Raw genomic sequence first — 16,354 nt, forward strand, 5'->3', positions numbered from 1 at the left:
CCTCTAGTTTTAGACACCTCCACTCTGGAGTAAAGGTTGTGACTATTCTACCCTATTTATACCCCTCACAAATTCAAAAAAACCTTTTACATCTCCCTTTGGCGTCCTCCAATCCAGCTTTTCCACCCTCTCTTTGTAATTCAAACCCTATAGTCCAGAATCTATTTTTCAACTTTTCCAATTTAGAGGCAATCTACAAGTTATACAAGAGTCTCACCACAAGAGGAATCCATTTCCATCGACTTTCCCTCTCTCTCAGCAAAAGTAAAAAAATCTCATTGTTTTCAGTGACCATATTTCCCTGTCCTGTGCTCAAATTAATTGTTGACACAAAATCTCACCACAGCCCTGTACAAGATGATAGCAAACAAAAGGTCGGAAAGGTCAGAGGTTGGTGCAATGCTCTGAGAGTGCCCAGGCTCAAATCCCCCACAGTCTGAAATGAGTTTATATGTTCTCCCTGTAACCTGCATGGGTTTTCTCCGGACTCTCATTTCCTCCCACCATCCAAAATGTAGAGAGACAGCAGGTTAATTGGGTGCAATTAGGTGGCATGAGTCTCATGGCAGCAAGGACCTCCTGCAGAGCTCCATGGTTAAAATTCAATTAAAAAAATTTAATGGGACATAATTTTTAAATTGGTTAATAGGTCTTTGTTATGTGCTTAACAAGGTTCATTACATCATTACATCACCTTTGTTGACCTCACCAAAGCCTTCGACACCGTGAGCAGGAAAGGGCTTTGGCAAATACTAGAGCGCATCGGATGTCCCCCAAAGTTCCTCAACATGATTATCCAACTGCACGAAAACCAACAAGGTCGGGTCAGATACAGCAATGAGCTCTCTGAACCCTTCTCCATTAACAATGGTGTGAAGCAAGGCTGTGTTCTCGCACCAACCCTCTTTTCAATCTTCTTCAGCATGATGCTGAACCAGGCCATGAAAGACCCCAACAATGAAGACGCTGTTTACATCCGGTACCGCACAGATGGCAGTCTCTTCAATCTGAGGCGCCTGCAAGCTCACACCAAGACACAAGAGAAACTTGTCCGTGAACTACTCTTTGCAGACGATGCCGCTTTAGTTGCCCATTCAGAGCCAGCTCTTCAGCGCTTGACGTCCTGCTTTGCGGAAACTGCCAAAATGTTTGGCCTGGAAGTCAGCCTGAAGAAAACTGAGGTCCTCCATCAGCCAGCTCCCCACCATGATTACCAGCCCCCCCACATCTCCATCGGGCACACAAAACTCAAAACGGTCAACCAGTTTACCTATCTCGGCTGCACCATTTCATCAGATGCAAGGATCGACAATGAGATAGACAACAGACTCGCCAAGGCAAATAGCGCCTTTGGAAGACTACACAAAAGAGTCTGGAAAAACAACCAACTGTAAAACCTCACAAAGATAAGCGTATACAGAGCCGTTGTCATACCCACACTCCTGTTCGGCTCCGAATCATGGGTCCTCTACCGGCACCACCTACGGCTCCTAGAACGCTTCCACCAGCGTTGTCTCCGCTCCATCCTCAACATCCATTGGAGCGCTTACATCCCTAACGTCGAAGTACTCGAGATGGCAGAGGTCGACAGCATCGAGTCCACGCTGCTGAAGATCCAGCTGCGATGGATGGGTCACGTCTCCAGAATGGAGGACCATCGCCTTCCCAAGATCATGTTATATGGCGAGCTCTCCACTGGCCACCGTGACAGAGGTGCACCAAAGAAAAGGTACAAGGACTGCCTAAAGAAATCTCTTGGTGCCTGCCACATTGACCACCGCCAGTGGGCTGATAACGCCTCAAACCGTGCATCTTGGCGCCTCACAGTTTGGCGGGCAGCAACCTCCTTTGAAGAAGACCGCAGAGCCCACCTCACTGACAAAAGGCTAAGGAGGAAAAACCCAACACCCAACCCCAACCAACCAATTTTCCCCTGCAACCGCTGCAATCGTGTCTGCCTGTCCCGCATCGGACTTGTCAGCCACAAACGAGCCTGCAGCTGACGTGGACTTTTTACCCCCTCCATAAATCTTCGTCCGCGAAGCCAAGCCAAAGAACAAGGTTCATTACAATTAAAAGTGGTACACAGAGCACATATGTTGGAGGCTAAATTGTTTTGTTTTTATTCTGATGTGACAGGTATAAGAGCAGAAAAGCATCATTAATTCATATGTTCTACACTTGTCCTAGTCTAGAAAAATATTGGAGAGGGGTTTTCTATACTTTGTCAAAAAACTTTACCATAGATTTAATACCAAACCCTTTGGTGGCCCTCTTTGGTGACAATGGGAGGGAATTAATCTTCTTTGTCCTTGGTTAGGGCTATCTCTTTTGCCTCTCTTTTGGTGAGGCATGCAATTTTACTTAAATGGAAGGATGCTGCCCCACCTACTCATGATCCGTGGTTCCGTGACATTATGCCTTTTTTTAATATGGGGAAGATTCGTTATTCAATTAATAATCCAGATACAAGATTTCAGACGTTTTGGGGTCATTTATTATTCACTATCCTTATTTAATAATTTCACTTCAATGTAATTAAATTGTCTGACTTGTATTTTTTTTCTTTTCCACATTTTTTTCCTCTCTTTGCTTTTATTTTATTTTATTACTAATCATATACAGCATCTTGCAACATTGTTAGGCAGGGGTTTTGAGTTTTTCTCCTTTCTATTTTTTCTTTCTTTTTTTAATTTGTTCTTTTTTCTTCTTTATATTTTTTGTTATTAAGCTCTTTTTAAAAAAAATATAGAGTACCTGGAATACAAATTATGGATATAATTTACCACATAAATGTTTTTGATATACTGAATGTTTTATTAATTTTGTATAACTATCCATTTCATTTTAATCCAATTGTATTATTCATACGTTCATTATTAAAATCAATAAAAATATTTTAAAAAGAATGAAAACGCTTGGAATAGTTGTTGAAAACAGATGAACAATCTGCATAGACCTTGGTTTAGTTAATTCATGCATGCATGCAGAATAGATAACTATTTAAACACTTTGAAATAAAGATAGAACAGCTTACAGATAACATTAATGAGAATAAACTGACAGAGAATGTTCCATAAGTTCACCAATGCTTTTTGAATACATTTCATATGTCCCATTACTTCAAAACATTTTCCCATTATTATTTACATACCTTTCCAATTTGAAAACAGTCATCTGCTGAAAGAGTGCTGGATAGGCTTGGCCTGTAGATACTGGAAACCTCTTCTCCAACTATCTGTAGAAACTCCCCTTTGATCAACCCCTTTGTGCTTAGAGCATACACATCCTGCAGCCTCATCAACCCCTTGGCAGCTCCCTCGAGGTCCTCAGGTTTTGGGAGTTGCTCCTCAATTGTTTCATAACCAGCCTTTAGTGCTAAATGTAGTGTTGGAATCAGTGTCAGTTGGCCTTATTGGAGATCATTTTCCACAGTCATCATGTTCTGCAAATGGTTGAAATATCTATTTCTATGTAAAGCTTGGAGCCAATTCAGATCATGAAACCAAAGATTGGGGCTTGATGTACACACATAAGTATAGTAAGAAATGTACAGATTTTGACCACAATTATCATAAAGCCATCAAGAAGGCAACATTATGCTCAGGGATTCCTGATATGCAAGAACATTCTGCAATTCATTAAATATATTTTGAATTTGTTTTTAATTTAGACATATAGCACAATAACAGGCCCACCTGGCCCACAAACCCAAGCCCTCTATATGCACTAATTAACCTACAAGCCCCATACATAGTTGAAGGGTGGGAGGAAACCAGGGTGCCCAGAGGGAACTCATGCAGACAAGGAACATGCATATTCCTCACAGACAGCATCAGATTTGAACCTATGTTACCAGAACTGTAAAAGCATTGGCTAACTGCCACACTAACTGTAATACATTTGTGTCTCAGAGTCTGTTTGAATTTTTTTTTTAAAAAGGGATTTTTATGGCTTTTCCCTTTCAACTGATTGCGAATGTTTTGTTACTTGGCTCTTCTGCAGCCAAGACGTGTCTCAGAATACATTGCTGATTCATTTCCAAATTGCACCTCTCCCTTGCTGGATGGTACTGACAATTGTTAGGAGTATCCAGTCTCGTGCTTTTCTAAATGTGCCATTCAACTTTCTGATAGCCTTTTCAGTCTTCACTGGAATCATTATTCAACTCCTTCATTTTCTGGTTCATCAGGTACATTCAGCAACTGCTAAATAAAAGGTGTTCGCTCCATCCTGAGCCAGCAAAGAAAACATGCATGTGTTCTTTATTATTTACATCAGAAGCAAAATATCTAGGAATTTGGAGAAAATAAGGGCATTGGCCAATGACCACCTTGAGAATTGATGAGGCTATCAGGTTGCTGGCCCATCTATATTGAATGGCAAGTTTGATAAAGCACAAGAGAATCATCCATAAACGTTTATTCGAAAAATGTTCAACATCTTCCAAAGAAGAGATGCAGTTACCAGAGCAGAGCCAGTGACCCGGATTCAAATCTGGCGCTCTCTGTGAGGAGTTTGCACATTCTCCCCATGTTTGCATGGGTTTTGTCCAGGTGCTCTGGTTTCCTCCCACCCTCCAAAACATATGGGGGTTGTAGATTAATTGAGTGGCATGGGCTTGCATGTTGGAAGGACCTGTTACCTTGCTGTCTGTCTAAATTTTTAAAATTTAGAAGACAGAATTAGATGAAAATATCAATTTAGCAGTGTATTCTGAGAAATCACATGCCTGAGACATTCTGAAAGTTAATGATTCCAATGTATTACAAGAAAAACCTCACATAAAAAAATGATGGCTCCAAGAGTGTGAAGTAAAGTTTTTATTATTAGTGTCCTGACAAAATAAAGAAATGAACATTTTGTTTCCTGGACTTCATTGTAGTGACAGCATGTAACATTCAGCATCTTTAGAAAAATGTCTTATTAAAATTATTTTTAATCATAACAATCTTGCACCGTGTTAACAGTTATGAGCATTGATATGAAATTGTACTCTTCATTAACCTTTCTCCGTAGCTTAATTTAAATAATAGGATACTCCTGGTAAAACAAATTTTTGACCCTGAGATCCTGAGAATGGAGTGGATGGGGTAGTTTTTTTTTCGCTTTTGATGTCCCAACTGCTGTGTTTTTTTTTCTTAATGAAGTTCATGACCTAACTGCATTGGGGAATAAAATAAAAACAGAAATTGCTGGGAATACTCAACACATTAGGCCACATTTTGGAAAGAGAAATGGCGTTCACATTTCGGGTTGGAGACCCTTTGTCTTTGACCTGAAATGTTGATGGTGCATCTTCTCGTAGATCCACCTGGACCACTGAGTGTTTTCAGTATTTACTGCTATTTTATTTGGGATTTCCTGCATCTGCAATTTTTAAAACATTTTCTCTGCAGTAGCTCATTTTCAACTAATGTCCCCAAATAGATTGGCAAATTGTCCAGATGTGGCATCATCTTTCAGCAGTAGAGATTTAATTTGGATTCCCTGTTAATTAACATAGATCATTAAGAACTTTAAATTCCTGGGTGTCAACATTGCCAAGGATCTGTCCTGGAGTCTCCATGTTGATGCAATGTTTGTAACGAATTATAACATAAATTCATATTAAGCATATTTTCTTAATTTCTGTTGAATTTTGCTGTAAATCCTTTTCTAAAATCTTTATCTCCTTCTCCAATTTAATTACATCAGCTACATGTTGTTTTTTAATTTTAGCAGTAAATTTAATAATTTGTCCCCTCAAATATGCTTATAAAAACATCCTATAAAACAAATTTATTATTAACTGAATCCATATTTATTTTCAAAAAAAGCTGTATTTAATTTCATAAAAATCACAAAATTCAACATTTTTCAACAGCAAAGAATTAAATCTCCATCAATAGACATTGTCAATCCTCTCAGAACCAGTACATGTTATTAATAACAAAGAATGATCAAACAAAATCCTACTCTTATATTCAGCCTTCAATACTCGGCTTTGCAATTGCGACGATGCCAAAAATAAATCTATTCTCTAATAACAATCATGTCAAAATGAATAAAATGAAAAATCTTTCCCTTTAGAATTTAACCTCCTCCATATATCTACTAAATTCATATCTTTCATTAATGCCATCAATTGTTTAGCCATTCTAGACCTAACTACTGTTTTTGGAGATTTATCTAATAATGGATCCAAACAACAATTAAAATCACCTCCGACCATAATTTTTTCAAATGCTTGATTTAAATATTTTTTAAAATCCAACATAACTTTCTCATCCTCTATATTAGAAGCATAAACATTCATTAAAGTCCAAGACTCAGAAACTTGTTTTACAATTAACAATCAAAAGTCTACTAACCAACTCAAGAACTGATTCCAATTTAAAAGAGAACATTTTGTTAATCAAAATAGCTACTCCTCTTGCTTTCAAATTAAACAAAGATGCTATAACTTGTCCAAGCCAATCTCTTTTCAATTTCTGATGTTCCTTCTCAGTCAAATGTGTTTCTTGCAAAAAAACAACATTGACCTTCAATTTTTTCTTTCTTTCTTTCTTTTTCAATCTTTTTATTATTATTATAATTTATAAACACATACAGTTCAAAGAGATATAAAAAATACATAGTAAGTAATGAATTAATACAGAGATATTAAACAATAATATTACAGAATAAAAATATATCATAAAAAAAATTTTAGATCAGTTTAGGGTGTGAACTATCTCTAAAAAAAAGATATAATTAATAACAATATATGAAAAAAGAGAAAAAAAAAACCCAAAAAAGAAGAAAAAACAAATCTGAATTAAAAAAACAAAAAAAACCTACAGATATAGCTAAACCACGCCGATCACTCCGATCTCATCTTACAGCCCAATTATCATACATAATCATAGAAAGAAAACAGAGCCAAATCAACTCACCACAAATGAAAATATTGAATAAATGGTCGCCAGGTTAACTCAAACTTAGAAGGGGATTCATAGACAGAGTTTCTAATTTTCTCTAAATTTAAACATAGTATAGTTTGGGTAAACCATTGGAAAACAGTGGGAGGATTAACCTCTTTCCAATTCAATAGTATAGATCTTCTAGCCATTAGTGTAAGAAAAGCAATCATACGATCCGCAGGAAGAGATAAATAAGTCAAATCTATCATAGGTAATCCAAAAATTGCAGTAATATAATTACAAAAATAAATTCTGGGACTTTTGAAAAGTTTAAAAATGATTGGGAAAGAGAACTCAATCTTCATATTTCCAATGAAAATTGGAATAAAATTCTGCGACTGGTAAACTCTTCTTCTCTATGTGCAAAACATTCACTAATACAGTTTAAAGTTGTTCATAGAGCTCATATGTCTAAAGATAAACTCCATCGCTTTTATTCTCATATCGATCCTATATGTGATAAATGTCAATTGGAAATAGCTTCCCTTACACATATGTTTTGGTCCTGTCCCTCTTTACAGAATTATTGGAAGGAAATTTTTTCCATTATATCTACTGTTTTGAATATTGACCTTCAATTTTTTAATATACGCCAATATTCTTTTTCTCTTAATCGGATTATTAAGCCCGTTAACATTAAAAGTAGCAAAATTTAAATTTGCCATCATTACAATTCATGGCAACCACACAAAAAAGACTAAATAATCTCCTCAAAAGAAAACGAAAGAAACCTCATATAAAAACCAAAAAATACTGTACTACAGTATTACTCCCTCAATTATGTGGGAGTGACCAATGCCACAAAGTGGCTAACGACTTCAGAAGGATCAGTAGTCAAACCACCCCCCTCTGAACAGAACTAAAAAAATATTCAACAAATCATTTCAAGTATGATATGCTTCCTCCAGATCTCTATTGACTTGATCATCGTCGATGTAAATGTCAATCAAATGCTGGGATTCCTTCTCTCGCCTTCCATTCTTTCCCTCGTGAACTGGAACAGACAGTTGGAATAAAACTTTCTTGACTTTGCATCTGTTTATTATCCGGTGGAGAATTAGCAAATGTAAGAGCCTCAGCATCATCACCAAAGAACTGAGATTGAAAGTCTCCATAAAAAACTTTTAAGTACAGCAGAATATTGAAAAGCAAATTTGTATCCTTTCTTCCACAAAACAACTGCAGCAGAATTAAATTATTTATGACATTTAATAACAGCTTAACTCAAGTCAGCATAAAACTATTATTGTTAAACCACCAAGAGGCCTTGATTACTTCTCACAATTTGAACAGCAACTCTTAAGATCAATTCTCTATCTTGATAGCATAAACATCTAATCAGGATAGAACATGAAGCTTGACCTGAAAGAGCTTTCCTTCTTATCACTCTATGAACTCTATCCAATTCCAAACCATTCAGAAAATATTCTTTCCTCAAAACCTCATGAATCCACCTGAAAAAATTGAACCAGATCTGGACCATCAAAATCTTCTGGAAGGCCAAGAATTTTAACATTATTCCTTCAACTTTGATTCTCCAAAGCATCAATTTTCTTCAATAAATCATTTCTCTGAATTTCCCAACCAGTAAATGAATCCTCCATCTGACCCATCTTTTCTTTACCTTGTTCCACATCATCCTTACAGTCACAAAAATCTTCTTCAATCTTCTTAAATCTATCTTGCACCTTGTCCAGCATTTTCACACACTTTGCCACATTCAACTTAATAGATGATATCTCCCCCTTCATACAAGTAAGTTGTTCCTTCATCGATGATAAACCTTGACCCATCTGAGTTGCCAAATTTTCTATCTGTTTAGATATATCAACTTGTGATGGTGGATCTGAATAATGAGGGTCAGATTTAAACTTAGTTGAAACCTGTTTAAATATGGGCCTACCCTTGGATATAACAGTTTCTGGATAAATTTCTTCTTCTTCCAGTCCCCCTCCAATGTCGTCGCCTTCCTCCTCTGTCGAGGCAGATGGCATTTCAGCCTGACTGCAGGTTTGAATCCCCCTGGGCCGAGAGAAGTCAGGTCCCCCCACAGCCCGGGCCACACTTGATATAATGTGCATGCACGAAATTTCATCAGTTCAAGGTTTGCTGGTCTCATGTAGTAGTGAAGCATGCGGGGAAAAAATGTTAAGGACTTCTGTTCACGATCACGGAAAAAGAGGTACAGGCTGAGGAACATCTTTCCACAGAACTGAGAATACTGAATACTGAACAACCAATGGAACTGCTCACACTAACCATCAGAACGGCCGTATTCACAAAGCAATATTTATTTATTTATTTGTTAATAGGCAAACTTGTGCTGCCTATGTTTCTTTCTTTGGCTTGGCTTCGCGGACGAAGATTTATGGAGGGGGTAAAAAGTCCACGTCAGCTGCAGGCTCGTTTGTGGCTGACAAGTCCGATGCGGGTCTATGTGGGTAATGTCGGGTTGTGTGTCTGCATGTTTTGCACTGAGGAGCAGAGAACACAGTTTCATCAGGTGATACTTGTGCAATCAGATGACAATCGACTTGACTCGTCTGAATGTGAATACATGGGATACCAGGTGAAGCCTGGATTGGGTGTCCTTGCTGTACTCTTCATGACTACAAAGGTAACCAAGGCAGACTTGCAGCTGACACACGCTACTGAAGAAATGGCACAGCAACCCTATAGAGAAAGGTGAGGTGAGGGCACAATACAGGGATGCAGTTTCATGGCCCCGATAACCCAGGTTCAATCCTGACCTCTGCTGCTACCTCTTTGGAGTTTTCACGTTCTTTCTGTGATGAGGTGCATTTTGTCTGGGTGCTCTGGTTTCCTCCCAGATCCCAAAACTGTGTGGATTCACAAGTTAATTGGCCACTGTAAATTGCAGCATCTGAGTCATGGAGAATCCAGAGAAAGTTCATTGAAATGTGGGGCGGAATAAAACTGAGATTAGTGTGGGGCTGGTGGAAGAATATTTGACGGTGGGATTGTGGGTGCACTAAAGGGCCTATTTTATACACTGATAGCCCCGGTCCTGTGCTTTGAACAATATGGAGCGCCTCATGTAAATGTCTTCTTTCTTTCTTTGGCTTGGCTTCGCGGACGAAGATTTATGGAGGGGTATGTCCACGTCTGCTGCAGGCTCGTTGGTGACTGACAAGTCCGATGCGGGACAGGCAGGGACGGTTGCAAGGGAAAATTGGTTGGTTGGGGTTGGGTGTTGGGTTTTTCCTCCTTTGCCACAGATTATAGGACAGAAATGGAACATGCACCTTAACTGACTGATGATAGTCTGAGCTTCACGTGAGTTTCCTCCCATCCTCAGTCTTCAAACTCCGTCTTTCTCTCACTTCCCTTATCATTCTTTCATCCAACTTTGAGAAACTCCTTCTCAAACAGGTCTACAAATGGCACAATCACCTTTATATATTTTTTTCCTTTTTCTAATCTAAAATAATCAAAAAAAAAACAAAGGCTGGGCATCCTAAACTGAGAGTTCAGTACATCAAATCAATAAAAACTATTTATCTTGTCTTTGCCACTTAAAAAAACAAATCTAAATCAGTCTGGAAGGTAAAGTCAAAATACAGATTAACTCATACAAGGACACCAAGTCTCTTCAAACTTCACAGAGGTATCAAAAGTGCAACTTCTAATTTTTTTTTTCTAAACATGACATAACTTGAGAGAACCATTGCATCATATTAGGATTTTTCCATTTAAATAAAATGGCCCTTCTGGCCAACAGTGTAGTAAATGCTACAACCCGACGTGCAGAAGTGGTTACTCGTCCCAACTCTGGAACTATAATTCCAAAAATAGCAGTCGATGGATTAGGTTGCAATCTAATACCCAGTATAATTGACAAAGTCTTGAAAATATCTGTCCAGTACAGAGCAAGACCAAAACATGTGCGTTAGTGTAGCCACTTGTGATTTACATCTGTCACACATAGAAATAACATTAGGAAAGGTACAGGCCAATTTATCTTTCGACATATGAAACCAATGTACCTCTTTAAACTGAATCATCGCATATTGAGCACATAATGAAGAGGTATTAACTATTCCAAAGATCTTTTCCCAAAGTTCCTCTGGGAGAAGTGACTGAAGTTCCAATTCCCAACTCCTCTAATTTTATCATTTGCAATTTTAATAAGTTATTGGAAATATTATCTATTAAACCCTTATAGGAAGGATTCAAATGAAAAAGAGCATCGACCAAATCAGGTTGATATGATATAGGAAAGTTAGGGAACATCTTATTCAAAAAACTTCTGAATTGGAAATATCTAAAAAAAAATGACTTAGGTATTTGTATTCTTCTGTCAACATGAACATTTACATTGGTGAAAAACACAAACGTCTCCAGATACCGTGATTGCAGTACAAACACAATACTGGAGGAACTCAGCAGGTCACACGGTGTACTTCCCTTAACATAATGAGGGTGGGTAGAGTGATTTCATTTACTGTGCGTGTCCTGGTTTATTGTATCACTCTGGTTTCCTTCCACCCTCACTTCAGCCTTAGAACATAACTAACCACTCAGAATTTATATATTTTTAAATTTTCATTGTGCCAGGATTCACAGACAAACAAACTAAAACCAGCAACTACTTCGAAAATACGAAAAATCACAGAGTTTCAAAGGCCAAAGTTAGCCAAGTTCAATCCGATAAATATCATTCAACAAGAATAGTCAAAAGCAGAAAATACTTTTTTTTCTACAAGAATAGCAAAATAACTAATAATATCACTGGACAACAATTTCTTCCCCCCCCCCCCCCCCCCAAAAAGGTTTGCTTCCTGAAAAACAATTGGGGATGATGATAGAGAACTTCAAGCTGAACACAAAGATAATTTCAAATTTGCTGTATCATGTAGGAAGTTGGAGAAACTTTAAATTAAGTTTTATTGAATTTAGCATCATGTTTAATTGCATCCTGACGCTGACGCAATGCGTTAGTTCAACTGATCTAAAAATGTTTTGCTGCTGATTTTCGTTTGTACTTAGCATCTGATGCCTCTCAGGTCAGTGATCAATAATAGTTGACTAGCATTGATAGATTCCAGTTGCCCTGATACCACTTTTCCATGGCCACAATGTCCTGGTGAAACCTTTCACCATGCTCATCACTCACCACACTAAGATCAGCAGGGAAGACGTGCAAATAAAGAAAATGAATTTTCAATGTCATGCTGCACTTCATGGTTTTGTCGGCTTGAAGTAAACTTATAAAATGACGGGAAATCACAAAAATAGGTTAATCAGCAGCCCAAAATCTCTAAAATGCATCCAAAAGTGTTCAGGAAGCAAAATCTTCATTGTCCAGTGTATTTTCTGATACATTATTATTATTTTTTTTTTAATCTGTATAATTCTGAGAGAAAGAATAACATTTAAGCACCTACCTTGAATGTTTTCGATGGCTTCATTGCTGTACACAATATTTTGCCAGTCCACCTGCAACCTCTTTATAAGGGTGTAGGCAAACAAAGGATTTGATACCGCTGACACGGATTCCTGGTAAACCTTGTTATGCAGTGTTTTTACCTTTTCATAAAATCTGCAATGCAATGGAATTAACAAGATCTATAACAGGGGAACAACAAACAGATTTGGTGAACCCCTCTTGATGAAAGCCAGGCCATTTTAATAACATAATTAAATTACACAAACTTTAATCGCAATTAAAGTTCAGAGGGAAAAGCAAACCCACTTAACCTCACTTATTCTTTTTGGTGAAAGTTGGAACCTTTTTTAAATTCAAAGGATCACCCACTTGCATGTCAACTGAGGCCGACGTAGGAGCCAGATGTGAAATGAAGCCACTTCTAGATCCTCAGCATCAGAATTTGTTGTTTTACGGCAGTGTTACAGGGCATATATTGCGACAAAATAACATCTACAAATAAATAAATTAGTGCAAAATTGAGGTAATGTCTGTGGCTTATTGTTCATTCAGAAATTTGATGGCAGCGGGGAAAGAAGCTGTCCTTGTGCGGTTTAGTGCTCATCTTCAGGCTCCTGTACCTCCTTCCCAATAGTAGCAGTGTGAAGAGGGTATGACCTGGGTGGTGAGGGACCTGGAGGGCAGAGGCTGCTTTCTTAAGGATGCCACCTCCTGTATGAAGTGGAGACTGATGTCCATGCCCGTGCTGGCTGAGTTCACAATTTTGTGGTCTTCTTCCTGTCCTGTGCATTGGCGTCTCCAAGCCAGACAGTCAGAATGCTCTCTACACCTGTAGAAATTTGCAAGTCCCTTTGAGGACATCCCAAATCTTCTCAAACTCCCACGAATAGGCGCTGAAGAGCTTTCTTCAAGTTTGCATCCACATGGGGGCTGCAGGAGAGTCTTCAGAGATGTTAACACCCAGGAATACAGAATTCTCAATCCTTTCTTCTGCGGATCCTTCCATGAGATCCTGATTTCCCTGAAGTCCACAATCAGTTCCTTGCTTTTTGCCAGGGTAACCCTCTCTGTTGACTGATGGCTCCATCGTCCAGCTGCATCTGCCGCCGGGAACCTTTGCGGCCGCACAGATGGTGAGTGATTCGATCGACCTCTGGGATACGGAGAGAAATCGAGAGAGGGGACGCAGCTGGGAGCAGGGATCAGTGCCGCAGGAGTTGTGCAGGCGGTGGGGCCAGTGTTGGACCCTTCTGCCACTGCTCTGCAGGTGGGAAGGAGGGGGCTGCAACTGGAGCTCAAATGCCCACGTCTGGACCTCCAGCTGCAACAAACAATTCACATTGTTCAGCCTGATGGACTGAACAGTTTGTTGACCTTCATTAAAAGAGTGAGGGGCGAAGTGGGGTCTCAATTCCACTTTATTTTAAAGATAGTTGAATTCAATTCGGTGAAGATATCTTTCTTTGGCACTCAAGAATTATTACAAGAGGAAATTAACTTAGAAACACAGACTCCCTCTTTTAGTTGGACCTTAAATGACTTGAAAGAGTTAACCCCTAACTCGTTGCGTTCAGTTTTTAATCGGATTCTCACGATGGCCACAGATCAAGTCATTTTAACGTAACGTTGAGCTCCGCGTTCAAGCCAACAGCGACCAGATCGGCGCGGACTCTCTGCCTGGTCCGAGCGCTGGGAACGGGTGGACTTGCAAGTCCGACACAGAATGACTGAGAGCTCGGGGAGAGAGAGAGAGAGATCCCTGTCCCAGTACTGACTGCAAAGGTTGCCAGCCTTAATCCTCCCAACGGAGGACAACATTTGTCTTTTCCAAAGACATTGGGACCCTCGTTCCTTTGGTTTCCCCGGATCCCCGCTCTGTCATCCGATTTCAGTTAAATCCCCCCCCCCCCCAAGCAGATCAATTCAGATAAAACGGGGAGTGTGAAAGTTAGGGGGAACTGTTAATAAAATCGCGCTCATACTCTGGGACAATGTTCCTCACTCCCTAGGCAGAACTTTCCCACCAACTCTGAACCAGCGATATTTACAAACTTACCGCTTCAGCCCGTCCATTCTATACATCTCATTTTCAATACAAGTCTGTAACTTTTGCAAAAGCCTCTTTTCCACAGCAATCTTCCCCTGGATGTGGTCTATGGAAGTGTACAGGTCTCCCCGGGATGTGGACAATCCAGAGCCGCTCGCTACCCACAGCAATACTGAGGGCAGTAACATGTTACAAACTTCTTTCCACGTCTGCACTTCGGACCGGTTTTTAACCCGATTGCTCCTTCAGGGCGCTGGTGATACTTCGGGGGCTTCGAAAGTCGAGTCATCCATCCAGCTCGGTTGAGATGCCTGTGTGAGGACTCATGTAGCCACATTCCAATCAACCTGGTCATGTGGTTGACTTGGAGCCGCCAAGGAGAGGGGGGGTGGGTGTTATCTCACTGAATGAATGTTGGCTGGGATTTTCAATGGGAATCAATCCCATTGACGTCAAAACATCCAATGCACGATGCACAATATTCACGGAGAAGTGATGAATAAGAACGATGAAGCTGTAGTCCCCGCCCCCCCCCCCCCCACCCGGGACCTCTTCCCGTGCCAGATCATGCAGAATCCTTAGTGATTTTTATACTAATATATAGAATAATGTGATAGATTTTGCTTGAATGTCTACTAACAACAAAATTGTTTCGTAAAATCTTTCTAAATTAAATTGCAACATTATTGCAACACCATGAGTAACCCCTTTTTATGATTTTTCTTTCTCCTTCTTTTCCTTTAATTGCTACTTCATTCTCCGTTATTGATATAGGTTCACAAATACCAATGACCACAATATTGTAGCTAAAACATAAAATCTGACAAAAGCAGCGGCTAAAAAAAACCCCCCACAGGCAGCAACAAAAACAACTGCGGGTGCTTGTGGAGCTGACAGACGAAACCACGTGATTCGAAGGGTCATTGTAATTGGGTAATAATGACAGCTCATTGGAAGGTTCAAAAAAGAAAATGAGCATAGAGTTTTGGACTTGTAGGTATATTGATACATGTAAGCTGTGCTGAAGAAAAATGTTTTTGTTATAACCATCTGCAAGGGTATTTTTATTAAAATAATGTTGACCATATAACCATATACAGCACAGAACAGGCCAGTTTGGCCCTACTAGTCCATGCCATAACAAATCCCCACCCTCCTAGTCCCACTGACCAGCACCTGGTCCATACCCCTCCAATCCTCTTCCCTCCATGTAATTATCCAGTCTTTCCTTAAATGTAAATAACGTCCTTGCTTCAACTACCTCTGCCAGAAGCTTATTCCACATCCCAACCACCCTTTGCGTGAAGAAATTTCCCCTCATGTTCCCCTTATCATTTTCCCCCTGCAATCTCAAACCACGGCCTCTGATTTGAATATCCCCCACTCTTAATTGAAAAAGCCTATCCACGTTGACTCTTTCTGTCCCTTTTAAAATCTTGAACACCTCCATCAAATCCCCCCTCAATTTTCTACGCTCCAGAGAAAAAAGCCCCAGGCAACCTTTCTCTGACACGGCACAAAAATTTTATAGACAGTCATTTTGGTATCACCCGGTGCGGTCTGCACCTCCCAAAGTGACACCAGTGGAGTGACGTCAAGAGGTCAGTAGAGGTTCAAGGCAGGGAGTGCTGTGATGAGCCCAGGGTTCCAAAATATCCCCTCATCACTCACCTCACCTACCAGGAAAAATTGTTTCATGAAAATTCAAAGTTCAGATTTATTGTCAGTGTACATACAATGGTATTTATTGTTAGAGTGCTCACAACTTATAGAGAACATCACATACAACCCTGAGATTCTTTTTCCTGCAGGTGAGGCAGAATTACCACTTATTGGTAGTGCCAGAAGAAACTACTCAACTTATACGTGTAAACAAATACACACTAAACTGTGCAATACAGAGAGGGAAAAAAAATCAATAAAGTGCAAAAGTAAACAAATGCCTGATTGATT

At 39.4% G+C, this 16,354-nt stretch overlaps 1 protein-coding gene across 5 annotated transcripts in view; it reads right to left on the bottom strand.

Annotated features, from left to right (window-relative positions):
• p4ha3 (prolyl 4-hydroxylase, alpha polypeptide III) overlaps positions 1-14,769 on the bottom strand; it is a 74,201-nt gene extending 59,432 nt beyond the window's left edge. For 2 of the 5 annotated variants that reach the window (XM_069891836.1, XM_069891834.1), the window contains exons 1-3: positions 14,411-14,767; positions 12,353-12,507; positions 3,155-3,378 (exon numbers count right to left, since the gene is read on the bottom strand). In XM_069891836.1, coding sequence (XP_069747937.1) covers positions 3,155-3,378; positions 12,353-12,507; positions 14,411-14,589 — 558 coding nt within the window. In that variant the 5' untranslated portion in view covers positions 14,590-14,767. Of the gene's footprint in view, positions 1-3,154; positions 3,379-12,352; positions 12,508-14,410 lie in introns of all 5 variants that reach the window. The other 3 variants (XM_069891839.1, XM_069891838.1, XM_069891835.1) reach the window with 2 other exon arrangements.
• Positions 14,770-16,354: the final 1,585 nt, after the last annotated feature.

This window comes from Narcine bancroftii, chromosome 7 (genome assembly GCF_036971445.1).
Source record: "Narcine bancroftii isolate sNarBan1 chromosome 7, sNarBan1.hap1, whole genome shotgun sequence".
Taxonomy (NCBI): Eukaryota; Metazoa; Chordata; class Chondrichthyes; order Torpediniformes; family Narcinidae; genus Narcine; species Narcine bancroftii.